Source organism: Hippoglossus stenolepis, chromosome 22, assembly GCF_022539355.2.
Source record: "Hippoglossus stenolepis isolate QCI-W04-F060 chromosome 22, HSTE1.2, whole genome shotgun sequence".
NCBI classification, from domain to species: Eukaryota; Metazoa; Chordata; class Actinopteri; order Pleuronectiformes; family Pleuronectidae; genus Hippoglossus; species Hippoglossus stenolepis.
The window spans coordinates 14,885,251-14,905,648 of record NC_061504.1 but is presented as its reverse complement, the minus strand read 5'-3'; the positions used below and the strand labels follow the sequence as shown (position 1 = coordinate 14,905,648).

The 20,398-nt window shown below is 45.1% G+C and overlaps 2 protein-coding genes across 2 annotated transcripts in view; one reads left to right on the top strand and one right to left on the bottom strand.

Annotated features, from left to right (window-relative positions):
* Window positions 1-4,589, top strand: part of ptn (pleiotrophin) — a 35,729-nt gene extending 31,140 nt beyond the window's left edge. The window contains exon 5 of the mRNA XM_035148135.2: window positions 3,716-4,589. Coding sequence (XP_035004026.1) covers window positions 3,716-3,771 — 56 coding nt within the window. The 3' untranslated portion in view covers window positions 3,772-4,589. The remainder of the gene's footprint in view (window positions 1-3,715) is intronic.
* A 1,861-nt stretch (window positions 4,590-6,450) lies between these two features.
* The window catches only part of chrm2a (cholinergic receptor, muscarinic 2a), a 67,925-nt gene continuing 53,977 nt past the window's right edge, over window positions 6,451-20,398 (bottom strand). Inside the window, exon 3 of the mRNA XM_035148079.2 lies at window positions 6,451-12,829. Within this exon, the coding sequence (XP_035003970.1) occupies window positions 11,286-12,788 (1,503 nt within the window). The 5' untranslated portion in view covers window positions 12,789-12,829 and the 3' untranslated portion in view covers window positions 6,451-11,285. The remainder of the gene's footprint in view (window positions 12,830-20,398) is intronic.

Genomic DNA, 20,398 nt, shown 5'->3' with positions numbered 1-20,398 from the left:
TGTGATTTCTCCCCACGTCTGCCGGTTGGAAGATAAGCCCTGGGAAGCAGAGGGGTTACCGGTGGAAATATCGGCTGCTGTGTGGGGAGGGGGGATGCTGTCCTGTGTGTTCCAGGGGGATGGCAGCGATACAGTCCACAGCAGCAGGATCAGAGGCTTCATGAAAAAAAAAGAAAACAAATGTTTGGCTTGGGCTTGACTGAGATGGAGAGAGGAGAGACTATCTAACCCCGGGGCCGGCAGCTGAGATGTGCCCCGGTCAAATCTGCAATTCTGAGCAGCCACCTTGGGTCGAGGAGATAGGTTTCCCCTGACTGCAGCGGGTTGCCCGTGATGGAGGCGGCATCTGTCATGTGCAGATTCCGGAGGACACAATGCTAAGAGGCACCTTGGGAGCGATCTGAGACTCAGAGTTGCGTGTCTTCGCTGTCTGGTCCGGGTGAAACACAAGACCCCGCGGAGCGAAAAGGAGAAAACAAAGAGTGACAGGATTGAAACATTATGAATACCTGTAGAAACCTTGAGGTGTCCGCCTTCTTCTTTCAGCCGAGCAGGAGCGAGCGGCGCACGGGGGAGTGCTCGGTTGCCAGAGCTGATTTCAGGTTCAACAAAAGGCTTTGTTCGGATGAATCTGGCATCTCCGGCTTTCTTTCTTGTAATCCTTCTTGTTGGACAAACAGGTGGTGCTCTGATTTTCTTAAATCAAACACATGCACTGCCAGACACCGAATCCTCCTTATACACAATACTTACAAAGGACGGGAACGGAAACTGCGGAAATCAAGTTAGGAAACGAGGGAATGAAGTTTGTGGCCAAACAATCTGTGCCAAAGATACAGATTTTACACACGTTCTTTAAGATATACATTTTTAAAATGGGAACCTTGGAAATGGCAGATTTTAAATATGCTCTGTATTTCATATGGTAAAAAATGAAGTCAGTGCTCCTTCTTTATTTCATGAGAAAAATGTACTTGAAGTATTAAAGTTGCTGATTTTATTCGCTTTATGAGTTGTCGGAGTTAAATTGACGGCAGAGGAACATTTTTATATGCGATTCCCCACATTTTAAATATCAAACCTGCAGCGCGATATAAGGCGTCATAAAAATCAACGATTCAAGTATTGGAGTTTTCCGTAAATTATTTAACGCCGAACAGTTACGTAGCATCGAATGAAAGTTTTACTGAGGGGAATGAAGTTCGTTACACTTCACCAAAATGTGAGATTCTGCTGTTAACTGAATTTTGAGCATGTGTGTAATCGCCGTGCTTCAGACTTGTGCAGTGAAGTTGTGAGTCTGTCGTGAAGAGCGGAGTGAACAGTGTCATGTAATCTGCAAAAACTGCAGAAAAAGTCCCCATCTCGTCTCTGAAGCTGATAGAAAGAACCGAGGGAGGGAGGAGTGCATCCTTCTCCTCCGTCTCTCCTCGGGGAGCAGAACATGCTGACAACACAACATGAAAACTAAAAAAAAACGAGTGAACGCATCCACACAGATGAAAACAAGCAAACAAACGGAACGGAAGAGCAGTTTCCACATTGGCATGAGCGGCAGCACGTCGCGTGTCAGAATCTAAACGCCCCTGGAAGTTTTTTTTGCAACCGAGGCGACGAGCAGAGATTTCTAAGAAGATTTTTTTTCCCTCGCAGACGCACGATGTGAATGATAAAAAAAAAAGCGGAAAGTCAAATTAAAAATCTCATTGACGACGCAGAACTCGTGTCTGCTCGGAACCGCTCGCCCGCATGTCATTAGAGGATCTGTGAGTTGAGCAGGTTTCATTTCAACGTAATCCATTTATACAGATATTAATTCAGGATTTAAGTATTGGCAGTCTTTTAATATATAATCCCACTATATCTTTTAAAAATACACCACATCATCCGTATATTACTTCTCTCTCTTTATTAGATTTCAGACATCATATCTGCTCATTTTATTTCATTAGTAACAACGTCCTGACCTCCGACACCAACAATATGAAAGAATGATGGTTTTTATTTCACATTTGACACGTCTGCGCTATTTCTATCATAAAATAGCTTTGGCTGTGAATGTGAACCACGTGGGAGGATCTGTATTTAGCAGGACGCGCACTGAGGACTTGCTTTGGATCGCGCACACGTCTAAACAAAAGAGCGTGGATCAGCCAGGCTGACGTCTCTGTTCCACGTGTCATGAGGTGAAAAGGTCCGAACGCGAGAGATCATCGACACGACTCCTCTTCCTCCTCACTGTCCAGAAAGGAAGCCGAAACGTCCCTGGATACAAAACGCTGCCATCTTGTGCCTATGACGTCATTTGGATTTGGAGTGTGCTCGACCAATCACGAGTCAGTCTCAGCTGTCAATCATGACGTTTCACCCTCATTTTATCAGATAAAAAACTTAAAAGAAAGTCGACAGCAAACATCAGTGCGATAGGAACGACCTTAAATGACAGGAAACGTATTTGACGTGAATTTTTCAATTTATATATTGAATTATGTCCCATCTGCTAACGTGGAGGAGGCATGGATTATGACCTGCACTGCAGCCAGCCACCAGGGGGCGATTGAGCTGCTCGGGCCTATCTTTTGGGAAGTCGTCCATCTTTAAACCCAGTGTGTTAGACAGTAGTCGAGCCAATCTAAAGAAATAAGCAAATTATTTGCGACTATCCTTTTCTTCAAGGACATTTAAACTGATTTATGAATTGGAATAAAACTTTATCTTCTAATATGATACAGTTTATTAATAATAAATGTGAATTATCAGCTTGTTACACAATAATAAACCTGTTTTGTAGGAAAATGGAACGATCTCCACCTCATGTGGACACGTCTGATCATAACATTCTGAAATGGACATCCACCTGTTATTATACAGGCCCATACTGTATGGAAATCACACACACACACACACACACACACACACACACACACACACACACACACACACACACACACACACACACACACACACACATTAAAGACACAGATATAGCAGCACTGAATCATCAGCGGTCGATGTCTGACACCAGAGGAAGACAGTTTTCTTCCATCTACACCCGGCTTCAACCGAGGCGATCACAAACAGCAGATGTCAACTTACGCAACAACACATCCCACTTCCACTGCGCCCGGGAAGTTATAAAGACAAATTCAGTCATAAATAACTTCGGCAGTTTCCATCTCTGCCTCTTCCTGCTGGAGAATTTCAAAGGGCCTGTTCCTCATTTCGCCACAGAAGATCCTCTCATGTGTAGAGGTGGGTGTTGAACCCACCTCTGCACACGTGGAGGTGCACGATCAGAGGACGCAAAGACAGAGACACGTGAATATAGACAGACGTAGACACATCTCGGTAGGAAACGGTTAGCCAGAAGCTAGTTAGGCCAGACAGGCTGCAGGTTGGACTCTCTTCCTGTTCACCAGAGCGGAGAGGCTGCCGAGCAGGGAGGGAGTCGGCGGACTGTGGCGTCTTGTCACGGCTGCCAGGTATCAATCCGCCGTTTGCAGGAAGTTGATAAAGCTTTTTGTCACGTCGCAAAAAAAACCCAGGCGACCAAATCAATGCCTGAGAGAGAGAGTGTGACGGCCTCCACCGCTACCTGCACCCTGGCCCAAAAAACAATAATACGATTGATTATTACTGTCTGAGGGCAAGAGAAAATATTTACCTGACGTTCCCATTACCTACAAAAACTCTTTGTCTTTTTCCGTCCTTCCAGATGCGAAGAAGCAAAAGAAGGAAGGCAAGAAGCGAGACCGCACCCAAATGGACTGATGAGGTCGTCGTCGTCCCCCCCCCGGGAGGAAAGAAGAAGAAGAGGGTGGGAACATGTCCACTGCCCTGTTTCAACACGGCTCCTCTTTATACGTCCTGTAGCTTTGACAGTAGGAGCCAATAGTGGAAAACCAGTGGAAATATGACTTTTAGTGACCAAGTGTTTTACTTTTCCTTCTTTTTCCTTCTAGCACCTGATGAGATACAACTTGTGTGTGTTTGCTTATAGGAGATATAAATATAATACTCAGTGGTAGGGACAAATAATGAGTACGGAGATTTGTTTACTAGCGTTCTCACCTAATGATGTTATTGCTAGGAGTATTTTTTTCTGAAGAACAAATTGGATAGGATTTGTTTTACAGCTGCAGAGCCTAACTCTCATCTGGTCCGCGCGGCCACTTAATGAGGCAGTTTGTGAAAAAGTGAAGCTCTGAAACCATCTTTGCTTAATTAATTTGAGCAAAAGAAAAAAGTTGTGCATTTGCAAAAAGTTAATTGTAACTCCGATCACTCTGTGGGTTTTCTCATTTCCAATAAGAACAAACAACATAAGTTGGTTCTATCTGGAGGCTGCATGAAATAACTTCTGTACGTGTGTGTTGTAACTGTTTTTAGTTTGTTGTTTTTCCTCCTGCTGCTCTGCTGTACCTCAATTTATACACTGATTTCTACTCTCCCAGCTCCCGGCTGTAAAAAACAACAACACACAATTGTAGTCCTCAGTTGGACTTAACATGCCCCCCCTTTTTGTTCCCTGTTACATTTCCAAAAATAAAAACCGAATAAAACAAAAAAAAATGTAGAGGAGATCCAGAGCACGTGTGTGTGTGTGTGTGTGTGTGTCTCTATTCAAAAAACACCCCCGGATTTCAAACACATTTCATATATTTTTATTTTGAATTTCATTCTGAGAGAATATGGCACAACGTCACCACAGAATTCAGTTCATCTTACGGCGTCGCAGGTGTTTTCGGTGGTCGTAAAACACTCAGGCTCATTGTCCAGAACAGGATAATCAAGAATGCATTTTAAAAAGGGAAAATCAATACCGTTGTTTTACTGTACAGGAAGTATCATAGTGGGAGGAGGGGAGAGGAGAATAAATGGGGGGAGTCTTTGTGGGGGAAGGGGAGAGGGGGGTTAAACATTCAGATAGTAGCTATTAAACACGTGTATGTACATTTCAAATGTACCGCATCCGAATTACATATAATGTGTTATCTTATATACAAAGCAAACAATAGACTTCGATTTATTTTTTTCCTATTGCGAGAGAAGCCACAGTGAGTGAATCCACAATGAACACCTACGTACAGAAGTAAATGAAAGATGAACACGTGTATGTTACATTTAACACTTGCAGCAGGCTACAGATTTTTCCGTTTTTTTTTTATTTTTACATATTTTTATTTTTTTTGTTGTTTGCCGATTTTCGTTGTAAATCCACGTGTGACCCTTTAAAGTTCAGACGAGGTCAAAGAAGATAAAAAAAAAAAAGTTAAAATTGCAAACGTTATGAAGTTGGAAGCAGGCGGGCAGCTTCTTTCGTCAAATTTACAGGTGGAATAAAAATGAAAAAACAAAAAAGTCCAGCCCCTGCCTCTGGTTTTATGTTCCGTCCTCCTCTCAGATCTGTTTTCTTCTTCTCTGGCGGCAGACGTCACTTGTGGAAGTCGCCTGAAACGCTCCGAAGCTTAAACGTCTGGATCCAGTCGCTCGTGTCGCAAAGGCAGGAAATCCACATCCGAGCAAATCACCCCTCCGGAAACGCACACATTTATATTTCCTACCATTATAATCACTTTCAAAACCCCACAATTTTCATATTCATCTTTAAATAATTCATTTCTAAAACAAAAAAATCAACTCTCTGGCTGTACACTGATAATACTCCAATCTTCAATAATACATTTTGTACTTTTTACAATGAGAAAAAAGGAAGGAGACTTTTTATATAAAAAACGTGATAGAAAATGTACAATATAATGTATTTGTATGAAATCCAGGAACCACGTCAAAGCTGTGTCTGTTTCTAAAGTGAGTCTTTGGAAGCTTGTTGCTAAAGAAAGAACTGTGTGAAGATGGCGGAGGAGCAGACAATCAAAACCCCGTGTGCATCTTTCCCTGATGTGTGCCATGGTAGTTTGTCCAATCTGATGCCTTCATGCTGAGGATGCCATTTGGAAAATAGTAAGAACACACACACACACACACAAAACAAAATGACGGCACTGATCTCAGTATAATGACAGACATGAAAAAGCACAATTTCCCATTTGACAACACACTCTCTCTCTCTCACACACACACACGCTACACACACACACATGACGGTAAAAGAAACAAATCACCAGAATTGCCTGCCTTGCCTGCAGGATAGCTTTAAAACCACGTCTCTGCTGTGACTGTACACCGTTTGGGTTTTTTTTCGGGGAGAAAATGATTTGAAAAAGGCTTCGAGATGATGATGATTGTTAGATTGTTCAAATCCAAACTTCCATCGCCTCTGCAATCAGCCAGTGGGGCTCTGGAGATGGGGAAAATTACAGTAATGGGAGCTCAGAGCTGAGAAACTAAAAGAAAAAGAAATAATTGTGATAATAATTTAGGAAGGCTGAATCTCTCGCGCTCACACACACACACACACACACACACACACACACACACACACACACACACACACACACACACACACACACACACACACACACACACACACACACACACACACACACACACACACACACACACACACACACACACACACACACACACACACACGAGAGAGGACGGGGGAGGGGGATTTCAGGATAGAAGAGCAACTTGTTTACGTCACTCCAGGTAAGGCACTGCAAATTGCTCTGTACAATCTGGCGATATATATATTTTTCTACATACTTCTCCATCTCCAACAAACCTCTCACAGCGTCGACAGGCTGCTGTCGAGGAGACAAACCTTCATTCTGAAGTAAATCTCTGATAAACCTTATATGTCATATGTGCTCCGTAGAAAACGGGAGCGTAGCCCTTTGACATAAGCCGTGTGAAGAGGAGCCCAACTAGCTCTGACGGCACATTGTGATCCATGGAGGTTGAAGTCGTGGTATGAACAATGGGGGATGGACGCCCCTGCACGTGCACAGGAATGCATTTGGCTTGTAAAAAATGTGTTATGATGGTATTAAAACTGTGGAAACCGGTGTGCACAGTGTGAAATGAGATGCAATAAAAGAGCTGGAGGGACGGTAAACAGCGCCGTGTCGCGCCGTGTTTACACCCGGCGGCAGGTTTTCGTCTGGGACGCTCAGATTCCTGCGGCGGGACCCTTGGCTGACCTGCACCCGAACGGCTGCGACTTCTCCAAACATGGTTCCACACGCAGGCCCGAACCTCTCGGATTTAGTTACCGGCACACAACCCCCCCCCGCTCCATCCTCCCTCCCTCCGTCACCATGACTACAAAGCCAAGATTATCCGTTTCATACGGACACCTTGGGGTCTATCAGCCGGCGTCCTCCCCTCTCATGCATGACAGCTTTCACTGTCACCGCTCTCTCGTTCTATTATAAGCCCACGTTCTCTCCTATCACCCACTTCCCCCCCGGTTTGCAACACAAAAGAAACACCTGATACACAAACGCCGTTTTGTTCTCATCTGTTCGACAAGAAGAGCGGGGGGGGAGGGGCGAGGCGAGCGCTTTACGGGAACTTTGCTCCTGTTGCTCAGAGTGAATGGCATGCAGATAACCACAGGGAGCACTTGTGGTGTTTTTTCTAAGATGCATCTCGCCTGTTTCCCATTCCTGGAGGTGATAAAGTGCCATCGCCTTCCATCAAACACCCGAGCAGCTGCTCAGACCCCCGGACCCCCGGACCAGCGCTCGAGCTGCGAGCCACTTACTCTCCTGCTGGCATCACTCACACGACGGCTTAGCAAAGAGATTAATCAGATATTCTGGGAGGCTCTTTGCCCACGACTGAGACGTGTGACAGATGTCAAACAGACACGGCTCCACTTATCACCGTGACGGATGGTCGGACGCTCAACTTGGACGGACGCCCGAGTTCCTGCTGAAACTGATAAAATACAGAGCGTCCATGAACGTGCACCAGTGGTTGAAGGAAATGAAGTTCACCAGTATTGTACTTACACTTTAGAGGTTTGACCGACTCATTTTCATATTAATGAATTTGTTGTTTCTCTCTATAAAATCCAATTATTGCACCATTTGAATCTGGGGTGTCAACTCTACGGAGCACCAATCAGATTTTAGATAAGTTTGTATAAAGATCTGATGCTGGAGTAGCAGGAGGAGTCAAATCGGATCAAACTACAGATTAGAAGAAGTTATCTTTTCATCTGTTTGTCTGTTTATTAGCAGGATCTTGCAAAAACTACAAAACAAATAACCATGAAACCTGGTGGTAGGATCCGGTATGGGTCAGAAAAGAACCCTTTAAGTTTTGGTGTGGATCCGAAACAATGGGCGGATCGAGGAATTATTCTTCACTTGCTTGAAAATTTCCCATATGTGCATTTAAATCAAATCACTGCAGTTTGTTTTTACTTTTTCTAACATTGTGATATTGCGACTTGAATCCTTCTTCCCTCACTGATGCACAGCTACACGTGAGAGCTCCTGTATTTAGCATCCAGACCTTCTAGATTTAGCTTTTAGCTGCAGGTTGCAAGCAAATACATTTAAATGCCGTGTGTGTGTGTTACAGATGTGTAATTTGAATGCATGGATGTTTATCCTGCACAACTCTGCACATACAGGATCTGCACAGTGTATAATGGTGCTACAGCATAATAACTGCAGGACAAAGACACAGAATTAATTATAGAAGGAGCTAATGAATGTATATGTCAAATTTGCATTTCATGAACTCGAATGAGATGGTAACAGGATCGGGACCGAGCCGAGCACAAAGTGGGGCATGTGGGGGATGCCGAGCGTGCACGACGCAAGCTGAGCGTGTAATGGGCCGTGTTTAATCTCAGATGTAGGTGTTCCACGTCGTCCCGTAATCTGATCAGCCTCATGGTGACTTTTCATTATAGGATCTGTCCCAGATCTCTCGTTGAGGAGGAGGAGGCCTTGAGGAGCTCCGAGAGGCACCCCCCCCCCCTCCCCATCAGGTGCTGCGACAACGCACAGCTCCTGCATATTCATCACTCCAGCTGATGAGCGTACATTAACGTAACGGGGAATCGTCTAATAGTGTGAAATGATGGATGACGTGCATGAACACACGGAACATGTCTCACAGTAAATTTATATTTTCTCATTTCTTTTTTTTTCTTTTTTTTTTAAATGAAACTATTTACGACTTTTAATCTAAGAATATGGATTGTTTATCACGTTTAAATGAATTAACTCTCATGCATTTTTTAAACATAGAAAGGAGATGGTTCACAAACACATGGTAAGACGCAGAATTAGCCCTTTAATCAAATCACGAGGTGCCAACCTGTGATCAGAAGTAAACTCCAGTCTTGGAGCGCACGCACACACACACACACACACACTCTCACACACACAGTCTTCATCAGTACACACTGTGGCATCAATCCACTAATCACCAGGATCAAATCACATCCCTCACTAAGCCACACACACACACACACCAAAAAAAGAGAAATTAAAAAACGAGGCCTTCCCACAGCTCTGAGCTCCGACCACCTGTTTCCCTGCTTCGCTCCCTGACGGCTCCTCGCAGGGAGGAACCACTGGACAGCAAGATATCTTAATGACACAAGCAGATGTCCTGTCAGCGGTCGCACGAGCTGAAGTGAGGCTGTGCAGAGGAAAGAGTGTCACTGAACAATCCACATTTTGTGATGTAGTTCCGTCTGTTGTTAACTCGGCCAAGGAGGTTTATGTTTTCATCCCCGTCCCTGAAAGGATAGTGTTCTTTTTAAAAATCCTCTCTTTACCATTTTTCTTGATTTCTCTGAATGATTCACGGATCTTTATGAAACAAAAATCAGGCATATTTAGGGGACGGAGATCTGAGAGTGAGTGTAGTTTGGTGCAGATCCCAAAAACTAAATCTGGATCATGTGAATTTAAATGTGGTTTCATAAGGGGACTGTTGTTTAATTCTTTCTTCCCTCAGTCTCTATGCTAAGCTAAGCTAACAGCCCCCAGGCCCAAGCTTCATGATTATAGTCGTGTGTGGTATCAATCCTCTCATCTAACTCTTGGGAAGAGAGTGAATAATGGTATGTTCCATAATGTTGGACTAATCCGTTGAAGTTGGGACAAAAACAAGGACTCATCTGATGGTATTTGCAGCATAATCTTTCCCCTATGAATAAATACTGTACCGCAAAGTGTGGATCAATATCCTGCATGCATGTTAAATTCTAATTTATAATCACACACAATAAAAACACTTTCTGACTGTCCACTGTTCAAAAAGCCTGTTTGGAAGTTTGTACCAATACATGTGCTCAGTGAGGTTATGTAACCAGGACACTGCTGAAAATGTCATATTTTCAAATCTGTGAGCACAAACAAAATTGCTTTCCCCTCGATGGTTTTTGGGTCGAGGCAGACATTTTTCAAAACCTGGTCAAAAGACTTGCTACTTATCTGTCTGCAGAAGAACGTGAGAAGTTACAGATTTTGTTTTTTATGTGGAATTTGGCACAAACTTTAAATTCAAATTCATCTCTCGCTGTTGGTCCCACCGCTGTGCAGAGCTGACAAGTGCTGCTCTGATACATTTCTACATCTGCTGCGTGTTGATGGGAACTTTTTCGCCTTCCGAGACTTAATGTGACCGCGTCGGAGGCAAAACTACGCGAGCTGCCTCGTAACTATTCTCCCTGCTGCTGGTTGGAGGTGTCATGGTGGTGATGGCGATCACAGACGCACAGAAAGAAGGCAGGCAGACGGGCGCGCACGTGTGTGTGCACGCCTGTGCTCAGAGCCTGCACACACCCACATGTGCACACACACAGATAAGAGTATACACTGATATGTACAGGTATCTACAGGTATCTTTACTGAAGTTCAAACTGTTGAGGTTTGTAAATTCAGTCAGCCCTATTTTCCCAGTGTTGAAGTTTTCTTGTTTTTTGTACGGCACAGATCTTCCTCCGCTTTTTTTATGTTTTTAAATCCCTTTCATCGGCGTCACTCCCGAGTGCTCTCTGCTATACACACCCTCGTTGTTGTGGATTGACAACTCTGGATACTACTGCTTCTATTTTTCCCACAACCGTCTTCATCTACGCTGCTTCTGCACAACACGTCTCAACGCAACTGGCGTCAGTTGAATTTGTGTCGAGTGCTACAACCGGTTATTGAGAGAGAGAAAGTGGTGAACTAAAGATAAAATGGTGGAAAGTAATTTTAAAGATACGCTTCATCATCATGCGCACAAACCCCCCTATCACAGACGCACATAAACATGGATGGCATGAACACACACACACACACACACACACCCACCTTCACGCACACATGCACAACTCCTTCCTCCCATGTGGCCCGTGTTTATCTGGCTGACCTAATATTCTTGTATTGGCAGAGGAGAAGGTGTTTGAATGTCTTTTTGAACGTGGCGTTGCACAGAGCGTAGCAGGCCGGGTTGATGGTGCTGTTGATGTAGCACAGCCAGTAACCGATAGTCCACATTGTGTTGGGGATGCAGCTGGAGCAGAAGGTGTTGATGAGCACCATCACATTGTAAGGAGTCCAGGTGGCTACGAAAGCGACCAGGATGGCCATGATGGTGCGGGTCACTTTTTTCTCCCGTGACGGCGGCGCCTTCTTCTTCTTGGGAGGCTGCTTCGTCATCTTTACGATCTTTCGCGCCACGTGATTCTGCCGCTCGGAGGCCGGCACGATCTCGACGGTGGCGTTGGACGGCGTGTAGCAGTCACTCTTGGGTGATTTGGTCTTGATCTTGATGCAGGTCAGCTTGGACACCCCCGCCTTGGCTCGCTGACGTGGGGGTGGTTGGCTCGTCTCGAGGCTGGAGTTGGCTGTGGACGGCACCACCTCCTCCTCCCTCTGATTGGACGCGGCCGCACTCCCGGATGTGGAGTCGTTGGAGCTCTCCTTCTCCTCTCCAGGAGCACAATTCTCTCTTGCCCCTTCATCACCTTCGGTTTCTCCCTCGGCATTTGAGGAGGGTCCTTTACCATTTTGCAGTTTCCCATCATGCTCGTGGGCCCCAGCGTCAGAATTGTGGGTCTGGGAACGCTCCGCCACCTCCACTGGTACGTTGTTGTTGTTGGGTTTTGGCGTGTTGTTCCTCCTCTGGCCAGGTGACAGGGGTTCGGCGGTGGCTCCTGACGGCTTGCGGTTATCCTTCTTCACACGACTCTTGCTTGCCCTGGAGATCTGCCAGTAGAGCTGAATCATGATGATGACCGGCAGGTAAAAGGCGGCAATGGCGGTCCCGAATGTGACGGCGGCGTTCGAGAAGAACTGGATGTAGCACTCTCTCTCCGGAACCGTCCTCCCACCAACGATGAACTGCCAGAAGAGAATGGCGGGCGCCCAGAGGATGAAGGACAGGACCCAGGCTCCAGCGATCATCATCCCTGCCATCTTGGTGGTCCTTTTGACCGGGTAGCTGAGGGGCTTGGTGACACAGAAATATCTGTCAAAGCTTATGATGAGGAGATTCATGACAGATGCGTTGCTGACAACATAGTCCAAGGCCAACCACAGATCGCACACCACGGGCCCCAGGGGCCAGTAGCCTATCACTATGTAGACTGTGTACAAGTTCATGGAGCACAGTCCGATAATTAGGTCAGCGCATGCGAGACTGAACAAAAAGTAGTTGTTGACGGTCTGTAAGTTCCGGTTAACTTTGATGGAAAGCATGACCAGGATATTTCCAATGACTGTGACCAAGCTGAGGGAGCCGGCCACCAGCACGATGAACACCACCTCCACAGTCTTGTAGGCGCTCTCGCTCTCTTCCACGACTTCTGTGTCATTGCCTTCGGAGGCATTCCAGTAGGTGAAATTGAATACATCCATGGCATTTGGTCTTTTGTTGCCACCTCCTACTCAGATGGCACCTACAAGGAGAGAGAAACAAAAGAGAAGAGGAGAATTGTGAGGAGGACTGTGTCGGCTTCAGGGTTTTTAGTCATCTCAAGAATCTTTCATTGCATGTACAATAGAGGGATGTGAAGATTATGTGACTGAATTCCACTCAGAAATATCTCGACCCTCTCTCTTCTCTGCGCAGAAGTCAAGCGAATGGACTTGACTGTTTATATTGTGCTTTTCCAGTCTTATCAACCAACCACTCAAACACGTCGCATTCATACACAGAGCTTTTTCTATCACGCACCGTTCATACTGTATTAGTTCGGCTGTCAGGGGACATTTGGGTCTCAGTATCTTGCCAAAAGGACACTTTGGACAAGCCGGGGATCAAACTACCGACCCCTTGCATAGCAAATGACCCCTCATCTCCCTCCTCAGCCTCGGGCACCCCGGAGAACATCTGGAATATATTCAATATGCTTAACAAATGATGTCAGGGGTTTGATATTAATGACGCAGGGGTTCATTCTAAAATATCAATATATTCATCTACTAACCATTAGTATGTGAAGTGTTTGTGTTACATCAGTTTTTAGCTCGTCTAAAAACCCATTAAATAAGAGCGACACATTTTAGTGCACACAGATAAGCATAAATAACACATTTCCTTCAAACCCCTACTTTGTTAGAAAAAACCCATTAAGTGCACATTAATGAAAAATGAGGTGTGAACATAAGGAAACAAGTGAAATGAGGATGTCACATCGATTTTCTCAACGCAGATAAAACACAATTACTTTCAAACTAAAATCAGTGGAGGGGAAGATGTTATTTCCTCTCTGGACAAACGAGTTCATTAAAATGATTCATTTTGGTTTAAAAAGTGTTTCCAAATACAGAGTTTGAGCCAAAAAGTTGAGCCTGGAACCGCAAAACAGGCACAGGAAGTTCATTTATGTGTTAAAAACACCTTTGCTGGCTGTCTTCAGTGCAGCTGATGGGCCTTTCGAGATCAATCCTCCCCTCCACCACTGAATCCGCACAACCCAGAGCACGGTAAAAACTTTAAAAGGAATTATTGACAATATTGGAGCAGACGTTTTATCTTCAAAAGGTCTATTTCCAACTTGCACTTAAAAATTCTCCTCGTACGGCACTAGAAAATTCCTTTGATCCCAGAGTGGCCCGCTAGTTCTCGTTTTTTAACCTTAAACACTCGCCTGTGTCTACAACCTCGCTTTGATTCATAAACTGCTCAGTTTCTGTGCTTCACAGAGCTTTGATATTAGGACGAGTGAGGTTCGTCTGCTCCGCGTCGTCGGCTGGGACACGACTCCTGCAGCCTTGTACGCTGCTGTGGTGCAGAGTTCACGAAATGCTGTCACTTCTCAGTTTGACGTGAATATTATCAGGCTGGTGAAAACTAAATTGGTGTTAATGTTTGTGAATGGTAGTGTCAATGTCAGCTGGGAGAGATAATTAATGGACGGATTATCAAAGCTTTTTTAAAGGATCCTTCTGCTTCTGTACTTATTACCTGAATCAATACAGTTTGTTGAAGTTGTAGTGAACTGGTGCAGTGACCGTTCTAAAACGGCCTGTTTGCAGCTTTTACAGCTACAGTGACCTGCAGTAATTGAGCCACTGCAAAGTAAAGACCTGCTGCTGAACCCTGGAGCTGCTCCACCGCTGCTGCTGCTGCACAAAGAGCTGTTCACCTGTTTAATCAAAGTTCAGCGAAGCTCGCACTCCGAACGCAGAACCCCGAACTGGAGAATCAGTCGGCGCTGACCTTTTCGTGACCAAGCAAGTGTCACGATCGACAACTTAAGTCCCACTTAAGTCACTTCTTGATTCAATTATTGATTATGAATGCATTGTGTGACCAAATCACACCTTAACAAGACATTTGCCAAGTGTGAAGTCGATAAGATGAAGGGTTCCTCGAGATGTGTGAGCCACAGACAGATTTCTGGAATTAATAGACTCAAGTGCGGAGAAATACTTTAGGTCTGAGGTGTATATTTTAAAATACATCTGTTTGACTCGATTGCTTTAAAAGCACAAATCTGTGAAGCATATATTTTTTTACACATGTTCCTTCAGTGTGGTTATATTCGAATATACTTGTACTTTGTTTTCTTTTCGCCTCAGTATTTCAAATTGTCACAACTTGGATGACATTTATACAACTTGATTTGGGGACAATAGATCGGCCGTTGACCATCTAAAGAAAGTCAGACACTGTGAAAGTGACGCATCGCCCTGAATGCTAATGAAGTGTTACGGGTGACACGCCACTGCAGCCGGAGAGCTGTCTTGTCCAAGACTTTGCCATTTCGAGCTTAAGGTCTTAAACAGTTGAGTAACGAGAGAACATTCACTTATCTGCTGCGCCAGAAATCCCTAATCATTGCATTAGGCATGGAGCTAAGCTGGCCTAATCCCCGTAAAATGTTCAAGTCCACCATTTTATATTCAAAAAAACACCAACAATACCAATGGGACACACTTGTGGCTCGCTCGAGACAAGTGGATTAGAGAAAGTAAAGTGGATCAGTGTAGATGGTCATAGCACAGAGGAGGCAGTTAACTCCCCTCGCTGCTCTTTGTCCACCTCCTGCTGCAATAAGCCTCGTCACACACAAAAAGCTGCACCCCCAGACTGGAGTCAGCTAAAAGATGCACAAATCCCTTTTTTAGCTCAATGCGGACAGCTGCGGTTTTCAAAAGGTCCCACGGGACGCCGGTGGTTGGCTCTAAAGCCTCCATCAACACACTGAGTCATGTTAGCATGAAGCTACTGCAGGAAAAAGACTTGTGTGCCTTCCAGGAAAGCAAGGGCACATTCAATTCGCAGTGTTTTACTACGGTAAGAACGACATATTGCCTGAGACAAGGCAATGCGCACACACAATGGATTCTTATGCACGGGACGCACTGGGTCTGCTGTCCCTGTCAGTTGTTCACATGGGGAGCGGGTCTGCTACGTGCCTGCTGCAGAAGGGTTTTGCCTTTGAGAATGGCCACGGAATTTATAATATAATGTAATACATGTCATTTTGTTGTGACAGAAAGAAGAAAAAAAGGCTGCATCTTCAGGGTCCTGAAAACATTTCACAATAAAAGCCATTGGAATAAATGGATTTCAGCGAACAGAGCCTCTACAGAAATGGGTACAGGAGGTGATGCAGATACTTGTGTTTGTGACAGTCGAGAATAAAGAACGTGAAACTGTGGTGAAAGATAATTTTGCTTTGAATAAAAGAATAGGAGAGACCCTCGAGACGAGCAGCGCGAAATGTTTATCGTACGTATTTTACAATTAAGATATTTTACGCAAGTTAATAGAGCAGCTAATCAATATGTTGACGGAGATAAAATATGACTAAAAATCACTCCGCTTGACATTTTATTCATAACCGACAGAGTATGTACGTCTGAAAGGATTCCTGCTTATATATGCTGAGACACAGTGAACAGGAAAAAAAAAAAAAATTCCAACAACTTCAGTGTTGACTGGTAACACATCCTGGCATTCCAGCCCGCTGAGCATGAGTGCAGTTGCCGTCGCCTGGGGAGAGCAGCAGTGGCACTTTTAGCAAACTGCAGCCATCAATCACAGATCTTCCCTGCGAGTCTCAGTACGACTGTGTGCCGGTGCATCCGACGGAGCCCGATCCGAACATGAGTGACGCCTCCATCATTATCCCCGGAGGAAAGAATATTAAATGATGAGTTTGTCCCTGACGTCATAGTTTTGCCGCAGTCACCGTCCTTCCACCAATCCTGAATTTGCCCCTTTTTGTTTTTAGTGTATTAGAAGAAGAAAAGAAAAATGAGACAAGCCAGTCACTGCCATGGGAGGAAGTGAATAAATGAGCTTGAGTATTGTTGAGTGTTCGGACTTACGTATTCCTGGCGCTGGCTCACTAGAGCTGAAAATTGCTTATGCCCTCTGGGAAACGGTAAAGGGCCGAGCCGCACCCCTTTCTTTACAACTCATGTCCTTGCTTTGTCTTTTGTCGCACACGCTGGTCAGATGTCCACCGTGCAAAAAAAACAATTATTGCCTTTTTTTGCTTGAATGGCAATACCTGCTTTGCCTTTTCATTTGAAGCTGAATAACGACCTGCGCGGGGTCATTGCTTTTGTTGCGGACAGTCAACAGGTGCTGCATTTCTGTTGATGCAGCCTTGAGGATGAATGTAAGAAACACTGTTTTCAGATGTGGCAGCTGTGTGGATGCATTTAGCCGCCTCCCTAGTGTCCAGAATCTTATTCCCCACCTCTGAGCACTGATCCAAGGTAAAGCCCAGGGCACCTGCCCCCTGCTTTCTGATGATTACATGCATTTTCATTGCCGGGCCTCTCCGTGGGAGCGTGTGGGGTTAGGCCTTCGTTTACTTGCTGTTTGCAGAGAAGCATGACCGGAATGCAAAAGCTATCATCGCCACATTACACCGAGTGGGTGCAGATCTTTTCTGTGCTCCTCTCAAATGGTGTTTTTCAGTTCATGGATAAAAGCAAGTATTAAAAATAAAAAGAAGAAAATTACTACTTCCCTTGCTCAAGATCAAACCGACTACAGTCAAAACAAAAACAACAGATGCCAGCAAATTGAGAAAGAATGTGTTAATGCAACTGTTCCGATGAGATTTAATGTGAAACATCAATGTTGGCAGGTAAGAAAAGTCTTTTTTCCACCTACATCCATTTGGACGATGTCAGATTAACATCCTGCTACGGTATATACTGTTTCATCCCAAGTGTATGTTCAAAAAACGACAGTTTACAGATAAGCTGTCACTACTGACAAGGCATCCAGACCCCCCCCCCCCACATACACACGCAGGAAAATGTATATTCACAAATATTGGAAGCAATGTTTGGCAGGAAATGAAAAAGGTCCCGATAACCATCGAAGCGACACGCTGTCCCAGTGTGCTGATGAAACATGGCTATCAAAACCATCCAGATCTAAAGCTGGAGTATAATTACACATTTGCATTCACTTTCGAGGCTTCAAAGGAATCAGACGGCGAAGGATAGATCTCGACAGATGCCTGCGGTGTAAATACTTGTACAGAGATTGTTGGAAAACATTTATTCATCCATTTATTTGGGTATTGGATCACAATGACAGGGGGCATCCTCCTCCCTGAGCCTAGAGCTTCTACCTGGCTAATCCTGGGGTGTTCCCTGCCCAGAAATGAAATGTAATCCCCCCCACTCCTGGATCTCAACCTGAGGGTAGACTCTAGGGGGGCACCTCCAAAAGGGAAAACCCCCTTAGAGGCATCCAGGTGAAAACAACGGGCTGTTTTTCAACTGAAAAGAGCAGCCGTTCTGCTTAAAGCTCATTCTGGATGTCTGAGCTCCTGCTTCAGGGTGATTTGCACAGGGTTTATGTTCTATATTATGGAAATGTCACAGTTTGTTTCAAAGCAAAATGGAGCCAACAAAGTTTCCCAAATTCTACTAAAGTGTGGCAGCGTGGATGTGGCCTGTTCTGGAAAAAGTCCAATTCTATTCAAAGGCGTTTTTTCTCAGAGCAGGCACTGGACACAGACATGAACCAAACATTTATCACTCAGCCTCCCACTCTCGAGGTCATGGCTCCAGGAGGAGGTTTCCCAGGTTCATTAAATTCTAGCAATCCCAGCTAATCTCTGCCCCTCACCCATAGGACCAATTTGTCTTGAGAGGCCTACCAGGAGTTATTTCCCCCTGACAACACAGCTCACCGGGGCCACAAAAGCACACCCAACGCGAGGTTATGACTCAAGGAGCCGACTGTCAAAACCAATATTCTCCGGAATGAAAGGATGTAATTACAGCCCAACACATCTCCTCCTTTGCAGGTGTGACAAAGCCTCTCGAACCCAGACCTCTCCGGCAGTGCTTGTGTTAAGTGGGCAGGAGGCGAGCGGCGTTAATGGAGAGTTAACGAGCAGGAAATGGCATCCAAGCGGGTGGAAAAACAAGCTGTGATAATCTGCAGAGTCGACTGCTCAAGAGTTTCCCCAGAGAACCTGTAGGTGGCCACGTGCCACTGTGCGCCAGGCGAGGGGAAGGAGTTTGTGTGTCTTTGTGTATGCACACATATTGATTGAAAACAGGGCGACGGGGGTGTTATGAATACAGGTATTGGTCAGACCCCTTTTCGTCTTCTGTCTAATGCGGTCAACCAAATCAAAACAGAGTGGCTGCTCCGCTCCCTCCTTATTTCCGTCTGCAGCCCTGACAACGGCCCACAATTCTTCCCCCGTGACCTTCAGGTGCCTCTTCAGAGAAATGATATACACACTGATTTACCGCGAATTATCCTCAGCGTTGCCCGAGTGTGGTTTTAAGGTGCCCTCTGTGCAGCTACTCCCCCACCGCTGCAGAGAATACTCAGATCAGCCTCTTGATACCGCAGCTACTTTGCTGTTGCAGCCTCCGACGCACGTCTGTGAAAAAGGAGCCGTACACGCGACCCCTGCCGCTCTGAGAGGCACCTCAACCGCCGACTCCTCATTCACCGTAAGCTGCCACGTTAAAAAAAGAAAGAAAAAGGAATCCGTTCAGATTCTGGGAGCTTCTTTCAGCCTTCGGCTGCAGCATTGATTCAAATAACCTTCCAGAGCCGATGCCAACTTATTTTTAACAGATGCAGGTCAATGGAAAGATCTTACATGTGTAGCTGTAACCGTGGCTGACAGTCGAGAGGCCACCCTGTCTGGAATCTATCACCTGCCTTCTGGGATGTAAAAACTCAGCCAGCAGCGAGCGCACAACGTCCTCGAGCGAACCGGGAACGCACGGCAGATGAGTCAATTTTCTCCTGTCATGTAGCAGCTTCGATTGAACAACCATCGTCACGCCACCTACCTCAGACGCTCGCCATCTTTGCCTCTCACTTCACATTAAACGTTTTTATGTCACACAAATAACCGAGCGGAGACTGAGAAACCCTGCAAACACGTATCCTGTGTTGATTCGGCTTTAATTAGCAGATTTCCATATTTCTAATCATATTCAAGCTTCTCACGAGAGGAGAAGCTGTGGTGTTATCTGCTTCCCCACTTAGAGCAATGTCTTAGTATATTTTAAGTAACATCCGCTATGTTTCCACTAATCAAGGGCGCTTTCACAATTACCTTGTTTGGTCTGAACCTTTGGACTTTTCAGTTTAGTCTGAACCAAAAGAGGGTCTCAGTCCAAATTAAACTGAGCCACGGTTTGGATCATTGGCAGTATAAAACATTTTCCTGGCTAGTTCGGACTTTTGGAGCAGAAGCAATTTGTAGGATTGCCAGCAGTCTTATCCTCGGACAATATTACAATTTTGCTTATATCAATACCGGGATATTAAAGTGGCAGTTCAAATGGAAAGACCACTTTTTCCAATGCACTTTATTCAAAAGAGTTAAAAGTGGAATAAACAACACTGCAAAGTCAAACGCGATTAAGTCTACAGACCAATCAATCAATGTCAAGTGAAGGTAGACGCAGCCCAGAATGGTGACGACGCCAGGACGTACCCATGTGAAACCAAACTAATCAGATCAAATGGAAACTATGTGGACGAGGAAACATCACTTTTATGT